Source organism: Phyllostomus hastatus, unplaced genomic scaffold, assembly GCF_019186645.2.
Source record: "Phyllostomus hastatus isolate PE091 unplaced genomic scaffold, TTU_PhHast_1.1 phas_scaffold_21, whole genome shotgun sequence".
In the NCBI taxonomy this organism is placed as follows: Eukaryota; Metazoa; Chordata; class Mammalia; order Chiroptera; family Phyllostomidae; genus Phyllostomus; species Phyllostomus hastatus.
Genome location: NW_025334017.1, coordinates 38,871,887 through 38,887,849, shown reverse-complemented (window position 1 = coordinate 38,887,849; position 15,963 = coordinate 38,871,887). Strand labels below are relative to the sequence as shown.

General features: G+C 46.8%; 1 protein-coding gene across 7 annotated transcripts in view; it reads right to left on the bottom strand.

Annotated features, from left to right (window-relative positions):
- Positions 1 to 14,943, bottom strand: part of FER1L6 (fer-1 like family member 6) — a 129,178-nt gene extending 114,235 nt beyond the window's left edge. For 2 of the 7 annotated variants that reach the window (XM_045860987.1, XM_045860988.1), the window contains exon 1: positions 14,827 to 14,909. In XM_045860987.1, the coding sequence (XP_045716943.1) occupies positions 14,827 to 14,849 (23 nt within the window). In that variant the 5' untranslated portion in view covers positions 14,850 to 14,909. Of the gene's footprint in view, positions 1 to 670; positions 834 to 14,826 lie in introns of those variants that run through there. The other 5 variants (XM_045860989.1, XM_045860993.1, XM_045860994.1 and 2 more) reach the window with 5 other exon arrangements.
- Positions 14,944 to 15,963: the final 1,020 nt, after the last annotated feature.

The window sequence follows — 15,963 nt, the reverse complement described above, 5'->3', positions numbered from 1 at the left end:
CCAGACCACACTGGTATGGAGCCAGCAAAGAGCTATTCATTGGATGATGGATAATTTATTCTCTATATTCATCCATTCAATTATTTAATTATCAGTCCTCAAAGTGCTCCGGGACAGGCATAATAGCTGCCGTTCACTATGCATGCAGGATGAGACAAGCATTGGCCTGAAGGTTCCACATACATTTTTTTTTCATTTAATCACCCCAGTAGCCACTGACATTTCCATCTCTCTTACAGATGTGGGAGCTGAAGTCTAAAAGGTTAGTAACCTGCCTAGGACCCCATGGCCGCAAGCTGCAATTGAGCTCTGGCCCGACAGGCCTCCAGTCTGTCTCACAGCTACCTCACACACATGGGTCAGAGCCACAGTTTCCCAGCACCTAACAAGAGGTCCTGTGCAGTGCCCGCCTTCCCAGACACTGAACACCGCCGTTCAGAGAGGCTGGGAGACTTGCCCATAGCCACACTGAGCCCTGTGTTCTGTGCTCTGCTCACTGTCTGGGACCTCACCCGTGAGGGCCCAGGTCTCTAAGAACAAGAGGAGCAGCTCCCCCTCCCCCCATCATGCTACGGGCCCTGCCCCACCCACTATGGGCAGCTGGGAGCCCGGACTGCAGCCGAGAGTGGGGACAGAACTCAGTAATAAGAAGCAGAGCAATGGGCCTCACCTTGACCAGCGAGGGCTCCCAGCCGTGCCCAGGAGTACTCACACTCATTGATTCCTAGGACCCGAGGCAGGTCAGCGGGGCAGGAAGCACAGCGCCCAGCCCTAGTCTCCGGCGGAGAAAGGCTCCTGCCCAGAACGCCGTGGCCCAGTGGGGTGGGTACCGGGCTGCCCCATCCCAAGGGGCGGTGCCTCCCAGGAAATGCCCTGTCTGCGTGTTCGCCCAGCAGCGCCCTATCTCTGTTTGAAATTCTGCGCCCTCTGCGTGGCTTGGCCGCCAGAGCCCGAGACTCTGGTCAGCAAACACAGCAGCTCAGAGCAGGTCCGGGGAGGAGGGGCCCCCAGGCGTTTCATTCCAGGTCAGGGGGCCACAGGTCAGTCAAGGCACAAAGAACCCTCACTCCAGACAGTGCCCCAGCGCATTCGTGATGCATTTGTGTTGCTCACTTTGATAGTAATAACGGTTAACATGCAGAAAGCATTTTACTTGGGTCCAGTTCTAGATGCTTTTACAAGTACTAGCCTCTTTAAGCCCCACAGCAGCCCCGGAGGTAGGTATTGCTATCGAGCCTCAGAAGGGTCTCACAGAGGCCACGTGACCTCAGAGCCTGTGGTCCCAGGCCCTCCGTGCTGTGACATTGCATTAGGACTTACATTCTGATGCTACTTCAAAGATATCAGGTTTACAAAGGACAAAAATGAATAAAATAAAAAGAAGGTATTTTTGTAGGTCAAATGCCTCAGACACCACGACCTGTAGGGGGCTGAATGGTGCCCCCTCCCTCCCAAAAAAAGATATATCTAAATTCTGGAAACTGTGAATGTTCCCTTATTTTGGGGCGGGGGAAAAAAGTCTTTGCAAATGTAATTGAGTAAAGATCTCAAAATGAGATGATTCTGGGTCACCCGAGTGGGCCCTAAACCCAGGAACAAGTGTCCGTCCAGGGAAGAAGAAAGGAGAAGTCGCAGGGAGGAGTGACGTGAAGACAGAGGCAGAGCTTGGAGCGATGCGGCCACGGTCAAGGAGCACCTGGAGCTCCCAGACGTCTGGAAGACACAGGAAGGCTCCTCCCCTGGAGCCTTGGGAGGGAGCTCTGAGTTCAGATTTCTGGCCGCCAGAACCGTGGCAGGACACATTTCTATTGCTTTAAGCCGCCAAGTTTGTGGTCATTTGTTAGGACAGCCCTAGGAAATAGTATATTGTCCTATGCCACTTCCTTGCCCTCCTTGATAACACTGTAGGAAAGGAAGGCGTATTGGGCACCTCGAGGGGAAGGCCGGAGGCTGCCGACAGTGGGCCAGGCGGAAGGGTAAGAGCCTCTGAGGTGCAGGCACTGGGGGAGGGAGGCAGCCCCCCAGCGCGGGGCCGGGGTTCAGGGGGAAGGCTTGGCAGGGCTTCACCAGGCAGCCTCCTTCAAGATCCCCAACTTCCAACATACTGACCAGTTCCAGCCTTCTTTCTTCCCTACCCCTTCCTCCATATTTCAACTTACTATCATCCTATCTTTTTTATTGACTTTATTGGGGTGACATTGGTTAATGAAGTTATAAAGGTTTCGGGGGTACAATTCTAAAATACATCATCTGCATATTGTACTGTGTGTTCACCCCCCCCAGTGAAGTCTCCTTCCGTCACCACTGACCCTCCTTCACCCTCTTCTACCTCCCCATGCCCTACTTGCTCTCTGGTCACCACCATGCTGTTGTCTGTGTCTGTGAGTTTTGTTTTGTTTTGTGCTTAAACCCTTCACCTTTTTTCACCCTCTCCCCTCTGACAGCTGTCAGTCTGTTGTCTGTATCTATGAGTCTGTTTCTATTTTGTTCACTCATTTATTTTGTTCATTAGGTTCCACATATAAGTGAACTCATATGGCACTTGTCTTTCTCTGACTGGCTTATCTTACTTAGCATAATACTTTCCAGGTCCATCCATGCTGTTGCAAAGGGTAACATTTCCTTCTTTTTATGGCTAAGTAGTATTCTATTGCATAAATGTACCACAGGTTTTTTTGTCCACTCATCTACTGATGGGCAGTTGAGGTGCTTCCACAGCTTGGCAGTCGTAAATGACACTGGAATGGACACAGGGGTGCATGTATTCTTTCAAATCAGTGTTTGGGGTTTTTCCAGATACATTTTTGTGGCAAAGACTTGCTGAAGAATTTGTTCTAGAATGAGTGAGAAGGTGAGAAATTACAACTACCTCTTACATTTGATGCATTTACTTGCTTTTATTCTCATATTCAACCCTAGATATCCCCAGAGTGAAATTTCTAAGGGTCTAGGCAGGGAGTCAGGAGAACCAGTTCCTGTTTTTATTTTTGGTTGTTCTTTTTTTTACTTACTATTTTATTTGCCTAGACAAACTCCTTCATGCTCTTTAATTTTTGTAAGGAAATGAAAATAGCTTCCACCCCTCACCTGAGAAAACAGGTGAAGGCTGTTCTCTGTAACAATGTTCTCATGGGACACAAGATGCTCTTCTGGCTGAGCGGCATGTCCTGAGCATTTGTGTTTAATCAGACCGTTGCACCTGTCTTCGCCCTTCACAATGATGTTGATTAACTGGTTCTCCTGTGAGTGAGTTATATTTTAGACAAAGGGGGAAACAGAAAATAATTCTTGGCTTTGGGCAATTAATATCATTTTTGTGACTCATAGATACATACACCACAAATGAGTGTGCAGAGGACTGACACTAAGGAGCATTTTTTTACATCAAAAGAATGCTTCTGTCTCCTTGATTTTTTGGTTCCTTTGTTATGAAAGGTTCTCCTCTTGTCTTTGGATTTGACTCATGCCACAGACAAGAAGCTCAAAGGTGCATGCGAGGATGTCAGTTGTCATTTCCTGCAAGGGAGCAGTCACTGTGAGGCCCCAGAGGCCATGGGATGAAACATTAAAGTACACTAGAAAGAAAAGCAGAATTGCAATTCACCCAAGAATTTTTATATAAGAATATAAAAACTTTGAGATGCAAAATCATTTATTCAAGATTGCAGGCAAACTTCAGTAATTTATTAAATAACTGGGAGTTGCCATTTTATTCTTAGAAAGTAAATCCCTTCTTCAAAAAAAAAACAAACTAAGAAAACAAATCAAACTAAGAAACATTCTGTGTGTGGTTGGAAAACCTTATCTTCTATGATATCTTTCCCCAAATTTATATATATTTCATACATTTTACATAGTTCATTCAGGAGTGGTGCTCTTATACATTTCCTTAAGACTACTCTGAATACTGCTATGTTGTAAGTTTTGTGACGTATATTTCTAAAGCTGGTATTTAAGACCTTATGTCTGTAATAATGACCACTCAATATTAGAGCAAGATGCAAAGCTGTTTGTACCACTGAGAGAGACAATTCTTCTGATTATTAGTTTGTTAAAAGAAGATCACTTCTATGTCTTTTTGGTCTCATAAACATTTCTATAAATAAACAAATGTACAGTACAAAAAATGATCCCCAACTAAGTCCTGGTTATCCCCAGAGCATTGGGCCTTGGCCCAGGTTCACAGGTAAAGAGTGAGTGCATCCCCCTCGCATTTTTGGTCATGGTAGATTTGGTCTCAATAAGAGCAAACGTCATCAGAGATCATTGAATCCCAACCTTATGCATTACAAATGGGAAAAGTGATTACTAAAACGGTGAAGAGGTTTAAGGTCACACAGCTAGTCCTGGCTCTGCAGATCTGGAACCTTATATCCTGTCCCCTAATCCGATGCCCCTTAAAGAGGACCAAACCTCCTCTGCTCATCTGATCTGTTCTTCACAAAGAGGAGCCTGTGGGACTTGTGTTCTGTGCTGTTTTAAAGATGCCAACCCCAGGGGACCCAAAGCATTCTCTAGCTAAAGCATAAATCCAACCTCTTCAAATTTGCATTTAATCTCTATTAACTTCATATAAGTTAACTTCTTCTTGTTTACAGAATGATGCCCTTAGCATGACGCTATGCTTGATTCAGACACAAGCATACATCATAACTACAGTAGACATTCAGCAACAAATGTTTGTTGATTGCTCATGACATGGAAATACCAAATGCATACCACCACAGCCCCTACTGAAACTGTATTCTTTGTTCCAGCCAGCTCTTCCTACCTCTCAAGCCAAGAACATGGAGTCTCCCAGAAGATGTCTCCCCAGGACCTCTTCAGGACTCATCTTTGAACCCCCTTTCCTGAAACCACTGATGAACTCACAACCAGCCATTGCACCTATTATTAAGTCACCCTCCATTTTCCTTAGAAATGCCCTGCCTGGGTGTGTATCAGTCTTTGGAGATTGCTGTTCTCAGCCGTGAGTCAGCTTAAGTAAATGGTGACTGCTCTACGAACGACCTGGCAAGTGATCTTGCTCTGCTGATATGGTTCAATAGCTGGGAGGAGAAACATATGGAAGTGTCCTATTTCCTTGTCATTATCCTCATACTCCAGTGGTATCAGTTGGATTTCTTAGTGGTAAACTACAGAAATCCTCCCTGGCTAGATTAAATAGAAAAGGAATGTTAAAGGATATCAGATTGTTTGAAGTTTTTGAGGAGGCCCAGGGAACCAGGCTTGAGGACGACAAAGCTAGGAGCAATGACAGTCTCACACCGCAGACAGCCACTGGGTTGACCCCATCTCTGGGTACCAGAAGGTGCTGCCAGAACCTCTGCTACTGCCCTTTCTCGGAAAACAGGCCTACTTGCCTTTCTCCTCACCGGGATGGTTCTATGCTGCACTTGCTTATTTGTGCCACTAGCTTTTAATTTAGAATCTCAAATGCAAGTATCCGATCGGTGCAGCCTGGTCATGTGCCTGCATCCTAGCTGCAAGGGAAGCTAGGAAATCAAGTTTATGGTTTTTACCTTGGGAAGAATTTATAAATGGTAACAGAAGTCAGAAGGTGCAGAGCAGTCAAAAAGAAAAAAAAAGATCTTTTCTATAAGCAATAAAAAAATTCACCACCAGACTGTTGTGATATTAGTTAATTTAAGTACTATTTCTTCTCAAAACTGAACATGTTGGAATATTCATCTGTGATATTTTTGTGTGCAAAGGTAAGCATTTATTAAGAATTTGTAGAGAAGACATGAGAAAACTTATTCCACATTGCATTAGTGGGTAATTTACAAATCAACAAAATCCCTGATTCAAATTCAAGTGTTAATAGAGAAGTTAATACTTTTGTCTAACTTTTATCATCATTTGCAGCAATTACATAAAGCCATCCACTATTTATTACATTGATTTCCAGAAAGAAAAAAAACAGTGAAAAGAAGACATCCTGAAACACCAATTGAAAAGAACCTATGCACCCCAATGGTCATAGCAGCATTATTTACAATAGCCAAGTTTCCAAGTGCTGGAAACAGCCTAAGTGACAATCAGTAAATGAGTGAATCAAAAAATGTTGGTACATTTACACAGTGGAATGCTATGCAGCAGAAAAAAGAAGGAACTCCTACCCTTTGCAACAGCATGGATGGAACTGGAGAGCATTATGCGAAGTGAAATAAGCCACAAGGTGAAAGACAAATACCATATGATCTCACCTATAAGTGGAACTTAATCAACAAAACAAACAAGCAAGCAAAACAGAACCAGAGACATGGGAATAAAGAACAAACTGACAGTGACCAGAGGGGAGGGGGAGGAGGATAATAGGAAAGAGGGGAACATGTACAAAGGACCCATGGACAAGGACAGTGGGGTGGGGATTGTCTTTGGGAGCAGCGGTTGGACGGGGCAGGGGACAGCAATGGGGGGAAAATGGGGACAACTGTAACTGAACAACAATTAAAAAAACAGAAGTCATCAGACAACGTTAGACACACAGTGACATGGAGAGGAATACGGTAGCAGTCAGTAAAGCTCCAAAAGAACAGCAACTACTCTAATTCAGCTCTCTAACAAAGACAAGTGCAGAGCATTGAGAAGAGACAATAAATGTAGTCTATTTTTCTTTTGTCAGGGCTTTGAACCCTGTCTTGAATAATGCAGGCATCAATAAAGTAAGATAACACCAGCTAGCCTACCAGTGATTAACCAGAGTTATAAATGTAACTGCTTTTAAGAAAAGCATTCCAGGAGCAGGTACGTTATTTGTGGGGCCTAGAAAGAAACTCTTAGAAGCATTTAAGAGATGTAAATGCTTTTAAGAAAAGCATTAAAGGAAGATTTCTGCAAAGACAAATGGTGCTTCCACAAAAGCTGGTGTGAAGATTTTCAAAATATAATTATTCACCATAATCAAAGCCAGAAATTAACTTAATAAATGAAAATTGGGTTGCCCTTGGATATGTAAGCAAAGCAGTGTGACTTCTATCAAGGAATCCTTACCACTCAGAGGTTGCTGGGTTTGCTGTTGCTGAAGAGTTTCACTAGAGGCCTCAATAATAGAAAGAAAATTGTTTTCATTGAGCCTCTTACCTCCCCCAACAACTGGATTCTACATTCATCATTATGACAGGCTTGCCTAGTTATTTCAGACACACCATGAGTTTGAATAATTTTTTTGCCCTCAAATGGGATTGGTTATAGATGCCTGTTAAGCTATTGACTCACTTGCCTGGTACAAAAGCAGGCTCCTGATATTTACTGACATTCTATAACCCTAGACAAATTACAAAATTTCTCTGGGCTCCAGTTTTTTTTTTACCAATCAATGATGACAACATTGAAACCTGTCTCCTAACGTATCACGAGTAGTAAACTCATACATGGCAAGTGCTTCCTCCAGACTAGTGCCTGACACATAACAAATGTTCAACAAGTATTGTATATCCCAAGCCCCAAGTCTTTGGGGTCCAATGTTTTACAAAATTCAAATCTTTGTCATTTTAAGGAGAGAGATAGAGAATTAAATAATCTCCCACTAGAGTCTGAGCCACCATTCCATAATCAACTGTATCAATATTTCTATAAAACTTGTGACCATTCACGTAACCGGGATAAAGACAATAAGTAGCCTCGTGTCAGGTTCTACAGCAAAAGGGTCCTTGTTAGAGAAAGTGTTCAGTTTTCAGAGCTGTAGAATCGTAAATAAGTGGTCATGGTCCAAACTGTGGCTATTCCCAGCGCAAATTCTGTACTGTTTGCCTTTTTCTCTCTTTGGCTCCCTGCAGTCCTCCGCATCTCTGGGTTTCAGATCCAGCATCGTACTGCCTTTTCGCAGCCTTGCCCTAACACCTGATGAGACGTTCCTCTTCAACCACAACCTAATCTTACGTCCTGCGTCCTGCGCAGTGCAGCCCTCTCTGCGATGGCCTCCAGGGCTCCCCCTCAACATTCCCTCCATGCACGCTCCGGGCACCTGCAGAGCACAGGACGGTTTGGCCTGGAGAACTCAGTGTGCCAGCTCTTTCCAGGGCATGTGGGCATCACCTTTGTCCCAGAACCCAGGGGAAAGCAGGCCATCTGGGTTACTAAACATAGTACCAACCTACCCGCCCAAGGCCGTCATGCAAAGAATGCTCAATGAGGTCGCAACAGAGTCTCTCTCACTTCCAGGGATGTGTGACGAGCGTCCCAAGCCCGAGAAACATTCCGGAAGCGTCCATCTGGGAGTCACCCCCAACTCTCCACCAAACTCGAATGCTGTTCAAGTTTTACTCTGGGTGTTGATTTATACTGTATTATTTTATAAGTATTGACCGCCATAAATTATGTGGTGATCACAAGAAGTCAGTGGGGACTTTAACACCTTTTCTGTCACCCCCTAGTGAGAGCTGAGCAGGGCCAGCTTCATCGTGGATCCCCACTGCACAGCCTATGCAGCTGCACGGGGCACCATGTTCAGACAAGCCTCATACTTTCTTTAAGGTCCTGCTCTTGCCATCTTGAAATTTCTAATAATTGTTGGACAAGGAATCTTAATATTTTCTTCCTTTCTAGGCCCCACAAATAACGTACCTGTTCCTGGAGCTAATGTTTCTAAGCAAAGCATTCTATTATTTTCAGAGGAGCCATTCAAGTGCATCGGGGAAAGACCAGACCACCCTGTAGGGCAACTCTCCCTAAGGAAGGGTTGATACTCTCTGGGGCCTGGGCAAGGCCATGCATTGTGGTACAGGAAAGAAATACTGAAGCTTCTATTTATACATTTTTACTTCATCATTGTTCATCTCTATTTTTGAATGTTATTCCTGCTTTCTTGTTTTTTCTTCTATCACATAATAATAGAAACACCAGTTTTTAGCTGGGTGCATAGCAGTGAACGTTACAAAATTACCTTTCCCAGCATCCCTTGCAGCTTGGCACCTTGAGGTTGGATGTGGCTATGTACTAACTTGTAGCCAATAGGATGCTGGTTAATGTGATGTTGTAACTTCCAGCTCTATCCTTAAATACAGGGGTCCAGCTTCAGAACCCATTGTGGGGGGGGGGCAAAAATACTTGCTTGAGTTTCTAGCTCTGATAACTTTGCCTCCATCTCCATTCTGCATACCAGCTCATAGGACAGAAGCGCACTAAGCAGCAACCCCTCCACAGGACAGGAAGAGATGAGCCAGATGGAGAACAAAAAGGGCAAGACAAAGTGGTGGAGTCCGTAGAAATCTCAGATGTTGTGTTTTGGAAACCAGGACCAGACAATGGGATTTAGTGGAAAAGGGAGCAAGGGAAATCTGAATGAGTCAGCCTGGGTTCAAATCCTGGCCCCACCACTTACTAGCTACAGACTCTTGACCAATGTCCATTAACATCTTCCTCCCTGGCTGCTGTGAGAGCCAATGGGATCAAACAGGAAATAGACAGGTGTACCACCGACATTCAGAGAACCTGGCGTGTTTCCCACCAAGATCAGACAGAAAGCGCAGCGTGCCAGCAGCACTCACTGCAACCAGAAGGTTACTTTCTTAGACAGAGGTTTCCCCCTTTTTCCATTTCCTTCAAGCCCATCTGCCCTCCAGTGACTCAGACAGAAGCCCTGCTGTCCTCTCAGCTACAGATGTTATCTTCTGGGATGTGGAACAAACATCCCCCGCCCCCAGCTGGCAGCCAGCCCCAACAGAAATCGATCTCATAGCTTCCCATCCCCTACGGGTGATGTAACGTGAGCCACCAGCCTGTGCACAGGTGGCAGCTGCTGGGAGCAAAGTCCAACAAGGTGGCAAGGCCACATGAAGGGGTGTGGAGGAGGTGGCTTGTTTCAGTTCAGCCATGAAAAAGGCTCCACGCAAGGGGCCTGGAGACACCAAGGCACACGAGTCCCTACCGGCACCAGCCCCTGGGCTGCCTGGTCTGTCATCCACCCTGGTGCCTTGCAAGATGGGTCTAAGGAATAAGCTCCTGATGTAGGGAGTGGAAATGACACCCATGGTCCCCAGGAATGGGACCTGCAACCAGGACAGTCACACAGGGCCACAAGCTCAGAAAGGAACCGGCACGTGGGGGTTAATTCTCTGTGATCACCATCTTGATTTCTTCATAATTTTGTCTTTGAATTTGTGGTTTGTAAGTAAGCCCAATGGAACAAGATCGCGTGTGCCAGGGACTTGGCGCCTCGATTCATGCGTGTCCCTCCCACCGCACCTGCCTCCCCAGGACAGAGGTTTGGCCACCCGCTGCTCCCCCTCCAGGGAGCAGACAGAGCCCCAGGCCCCTGTGAACAAGCTCTGTTATCTCTAGACAGAGAGAGAGAGACCGGTTGAGAGAGAGAAAGAGTCAACAAAAACAAAAGGTGCATTTTCCCCCTGCCTTTTGAGCAAAAAGCCCCCTGCTTTTATTTCACACTGGGCCCCGCACATTGTGTAGCTGGCCCTGCCGGAGGAGGATGAGGGTTCAGTGTTTCCCAGGCCCTGGGCCTCCAGCAGGGGTGACTCCTCCAGGCATCGCCTTACCAAGGCGATCCCCTGAGAGTGGTGCGGGCTACGCCTGCAGGGCACTTGGCAAGTAGATCCTGCTCAGCCGCACTTGAAGCAGATTCCAGGTTCTACAACGGACCTTCATCACATGCCTCCTGGACAGCTCTACTTACATAAAGGGCGGGTGCAGAGCAAGTCCTCTGCTCAGGGAGGCCCCGCCTGGACCAGTTCAGAAAAGAGGAGGCCCAGGGGAAACAGCCTCGAGGACCAGCCTTACTCTCTCTGCCTTGTGCTCCAGCCTCTGTGCACCACGGTGCCCTGGGAGCTCTCCCGGCCTCCAGCCTATTCCAGGGAGACCTGACGGCCCAAGGAGTTCCACCCACTCTCGAACCCCCAATTCAAGTGAGAAATGTCCTCTCCACCGGCTCGCACCCTCCGCCCACCCCGAGTCATCGTGCCACCTGCCGCTCCAGCAGGGCCCCACGGGAGCGAGTCCCTCTGCACTGCAGCTCCTGTCGGCCGCTGTCAGCCCACCTGGGCCCCAGGCCTCACACCCGGGCTGAGCTGGAAAGAACCCAGTCCTTCCCTCTGCCTTAGGCAGGTCTCTCCAAGAGACAGCTTCCCTCCTGAGAGTCCAGACTTTTTTTTTTTTTAGTTGTTGAGTCCAGGTTATCTTTAAGACTCCAAAGCCCAGTCACTTCACCCACTGTCCCTAAAACTTGTCTCAACACTCCATGACCCTCTCCCCTGAGAACTCCCTCTTCAGCTCTCTCCCAAACTGTCCCCGCACTGTCCCATCATTGTGCCCCGAGTTTTAAGTCCTGTCTTCCAGCTAAACCTCGGGCTCCCAGACCTTCTCCTGTCTTCAAACGGCCCCTGATTCAAATACGAATTAAACTGTGAACAATTTTGACCTCGGCCTTCTCATTTCTAGGAATTTATCCCGAGGGTGTTGATTGCACAAATTTGTAAACGGGCAACGTCGAATATACAAGGATTTTTATTGTGGAATTATTACATTGACCAAAAATGGGAGACATTTCAAGTATCTGTCTGCACAGGACTAATTAAATAAACACATTTTGTGCACACGGGGAACCCCACGCACTCATGAACAAAGGCTATGCGGGTGAGTGTTCATGGAGTTGAAGGCATGCCACCACACCAGAGCTCCGCACACACTTGATAGTTCCAAGGGATAGTTCCAGGAGAAAGTGCGAGAGAAGGATTCAGCGCTCACAGAATTCTGTGATGAAAGAAAGCACAGGGACCACAGCCCCTTTTTAAGGTAAACCATTCTCCTCCATCACCCAGCTGACAACGGAACTTCCCGGGGCCGGTGGATAATGTTCCAAGGGTTGCAGGTTGCAGAAAAACATGTATGATATGATGCAGTTAACACTTTTAAAATGCATATATAAATGCCTATAATAAGATGCCTGAAGGGATGTTTCATCCAAAAAGATGAGCATTAATCTCTGAGAGACTGGATTTGGGATTGATTTTACTTCCACCTGTATGCCTTTTTCTGTATTGCTTGACACTTTTATAAAAGCTGTGTATTATTTTTACATTTGGCAAAGGCTGTAAACCTCTTACTGTTTGGGGAAAAAAATAGCATCTGGAACAGGGAGCTGTTATCGAAGACGGGTTAGGGGGAAACTGGCACCAGCCCCGCCCCCGGCGGTCCGCAGGACTCAGACAAACCAGTACCCACGGAGCAGACAAGCCTCACCGGACACTACATGGCGCAAAGTGCCCGGCCCCTTCCCTGTGAGCAAACATCCAGAAACTGATGTCCCCCACACTGATGGGGGGACGGCTCCGACACAGTGAAGTCCTTTACGGTTTTGAAAAGGCTTTTGCTTTCAACACCTCACGTAACCTTCAAAACTAGATTGTAACTAGACCCCCAGCTGAACTCCCTAAATGTGTCTCTGCTCCGCATGAGGCAGCATATCCGGGCTGGTGTTGGCACGGCGGTTTGTTGGATATGGATAAATGGGTGGGTGGGTGGATGGAGAAATGAATTCTTCTTCCTCTTTTACAGACAGGGGAAAAAACCCCACTAAAAAACCAACGGGAAAGCAGAGATGAAGCAACGCGCCCAAGGCGATGCAGTCGGTGAACGAGAAGATCGAAGGAGGTGGGACTCATGGCTACACGTGGTTCCCTGGTCAGCTCTCTTTGATCCGAAAGGCACCCCCAAACCTGTTTTCTTTAGTGAGAAGTGCCTCAACACCACTGACACATACTTACATAATCAGAGATGACCGTCAAATACCAACGGCCTGGGTGTTAACCTATCAAAGTGCCACCAGCCAGGGCACCAGGCTGGGACCCTGGAGACCTCCTGCTGTGCGTGGCGTTAACCCACTCATCGCTGGATGTGAGTGGGTCCTGGCTGTCAGAAGGGCACTCAGCAGGCTCCAGACGGGACCCACTCACCAGCTGGTCTGGGACTATGTCATTATTTTAACGAGGACGGCCCTGCAGATGCACAGTGCTGGGCACAAGACCTGCCACAAACCCTCCGCGACACTGAGACGGCTGCTCGTCACGTGAGCAGGGCTGCCCGCTCTCCACTCAGGGCAGAGCCCTTCATCCAGAAACTATTTATAATGCCACGTAAAACCTCTGCGCTAATGAATCCAATCTGCATGAAGAAATGACATCAAACGCACTACCCTCTCCCGATAATTATCCTGAGCCTGATTGTGTCAGGGCATCAGGGGAAAAATAATTGCAATGAGAGAGAGAAACACTAGATTATTTTAAAAAATATATATATATAGCAGCAGACATGGCCAGTTCTCGTTATGAAGCCAGGGTTCTCTGAACCCTCCTGTGCTAAGTGTATCGCTGTCCTAGGCACTAGCTGGGATTCTGGGAGGCAGTCAGAGTGTCCGGGACCTCAGTCCTCTCCTAGTCCAGGAAGGCAGGAGAGACTCCGACATAACTGCCGTATAAAGTGCCAAGTTCAGAGAGGACAGGAGCACTGTGTGAATTCGGAGGAAGGAGAGTTTATTTCCATCAGAGGAAACCTAGGCAGGCTTCCTGAGAGGGGTGGCCTTGACTGGGGTCTGCTGTACAAACAGTAGCATTTCCCCTTGGGGCTGTCCGAGATCAACACAGGCCAGTGTTGAAGCAAACGTCATTGTCCAAGGCATTTACCAGCAAAACGTGCAAGAGGGGTAAGGTATATACTTTGCTAAAGTTGCCATTCTCCAAGACATCCTGCTTTCTCACCTCCCAGCCTTTACTCAGGCCGGGCCTTCTGCCTGGAACATCCCCCTCACCCCACTTCCACCTCAAGAATGTCACTTCCTATTCATTCTCCTCAGTTTAGATATGCTTGATCCCCAAAGATGGACAGGATGTGTCTCCTCACCCAGTCTCCCACAGCCCCCCGAGCGTATCCGGACCAAAGCACTTACAACACCCACACCACAATCGTCTGATTTATCACGAAGCAATACCACTATCTGTTCGCACTCCGAGAGAGGATCTAGTCTGATGCATTTTTGTAGACCCAGTGCCTAGCCAAGTACAGTACTCAGAACAGAAATGGTTTTAAGTAATTAAACTTGTTAAGTGATTCAGCAGCCCAGTGCTGCCCCGGAAGCCCAGTCCTGTCCCCAGTCTGAGCGGATGATGCACCCATGTAATTCTACCGAGTTGCCTTGCAGATGAAGAGACACACACGTCCCCAGGCCCCAAACAAAAGGAACCCCAAGGCCTGCTCTGAACCACACAGCTAACCCGCCCAAGGCCGTCGTGGCCACGAGGGCACAGCGTGGAGCCCCCACGGAGCTCCCTCAGCAAGTCCGCGAGTGAGGCCAGTGAACGCCATTCTCTTGCAGAAGGACTGGAAAGACCTCACCTGCCTTTGCAAACGGAGAGAGGAGACCTGGAGGCAGGACATGGCCAGAAGGAGAAAAGAAACCACAGGGTAGGACCATTAAGTGAGAAAAAGCCCTGGCTTCGGAAAAGGAAAGCATTTAATATTAACTCTTTATAGTCCAGTTCGAGGAATTAAAAGAAAAAAAAATTAAATGTTCATAATAGTAACAGTAGTTATTTCCAGTGATATTATAAGTGATTTTTAAAATCCTCCTAGCTTCTGTTATGTTCCGAATCTTCTGCAAGAAATGTTACTTTTTATCCATCAGAAAGAGCGAAGTGTTTTAAGTGCATGATCAGACCCTGTGGTCCCTCCTGACCCATGCATGACCTTTCCCTGCTAAGCCTTAGGCCTTAGTTAACGCGTGAGGATTTTGAAGGGAGCCCCTTGCCCCCAGTCCCCAGCCCCCTTGGCTCTGGCCACACCCAGAAGACTTGCTGGTAGGAGAAGGAAATATATTACTTGGCTTTGGCTGGCTTCTCCATTCTCCTCTTCTTAGTGGCTGCTCTGGGCTAGGCACCAGCGGAATCCTGCTCTGTGCCTTTATCCAGACTCTCAGCACAGGCCTCTGAGCCTCGGGGTGATCTGGAGGGTGAGGCTCTTTGGGGTGTGGCTGAAACGCACTCTCGAGTGTGTGTGCCTACCCTCAAGCATCATATTTCCAGAGCAATCAAAAGTGCGAAAGCAAACTGTCCCATGAGAAAGGGATCAATCTGTCAGGCTTCTTAACCACGCCCCGCTCCCTCAGCGGTATGAATCTTTACTTCCTTCAACGACAGAAGTAAAAGCTAAATGCGTTCAAGCCCCAAACTCATGTTCTTCTGAGAATTATGTGATAAGACCCTTTCTCATCCCAAGGAAGACACACCACTAAGATCATTCAATTCTCTTAGAATGGGCTGCATAATCCAACTTTCTGTGACGATGAAAATGTCCCATCACCGACACTTGACCAATATGGGAGCCACTAGCCCCCGTGACTACTGAGCGTTAGAAATGTAGCTAGTGCAACTGATTAATTTTTCAAAGATAAATTTAAACCTGGCTGGCATAGCTCAGTGGACTGAGCTCGGGCTGCGAACCAAAATGTCGCAGGTTCAATTCCCAGTCAGGGTACATGCCTGGGTTGCGGGTCATGACCCCCAGCAACTGCACATTGATGTTTCTCTCTCTTTCTCCCTCCCTTCCCTCTCTAAAAATAAATAAATAAAATCTTTAAAAAAAAAGATTAATTTACATTTAAATGACCACTAGTGGCTAATGGCTACAGTTTTGAACACTGCAATTTAGAATCCAAAATGTTAGACCTGGAAAGAAGCCAGTCAATCACCTGGACCCTTTGCAGTTGTGAATCCCATGGTTATATCAGAGATGCATGCAGACCATTCTCATATGAACAGAACGTTCAGTATCTGTTGATGAAGAACACCATCATGCCCAGATTTAGCAAAACTTCAATGATGTTTTCAATCACATTTTAATTAAGAAAATTGTGATCATCAAAATTCCAAAAAATTTAGTAAGTCTTAATTGCATTTTAATTAAGAAAAGCATAATGACTGAAATTGGTAAAAATTTAGTAACACTTTGATTTGCATT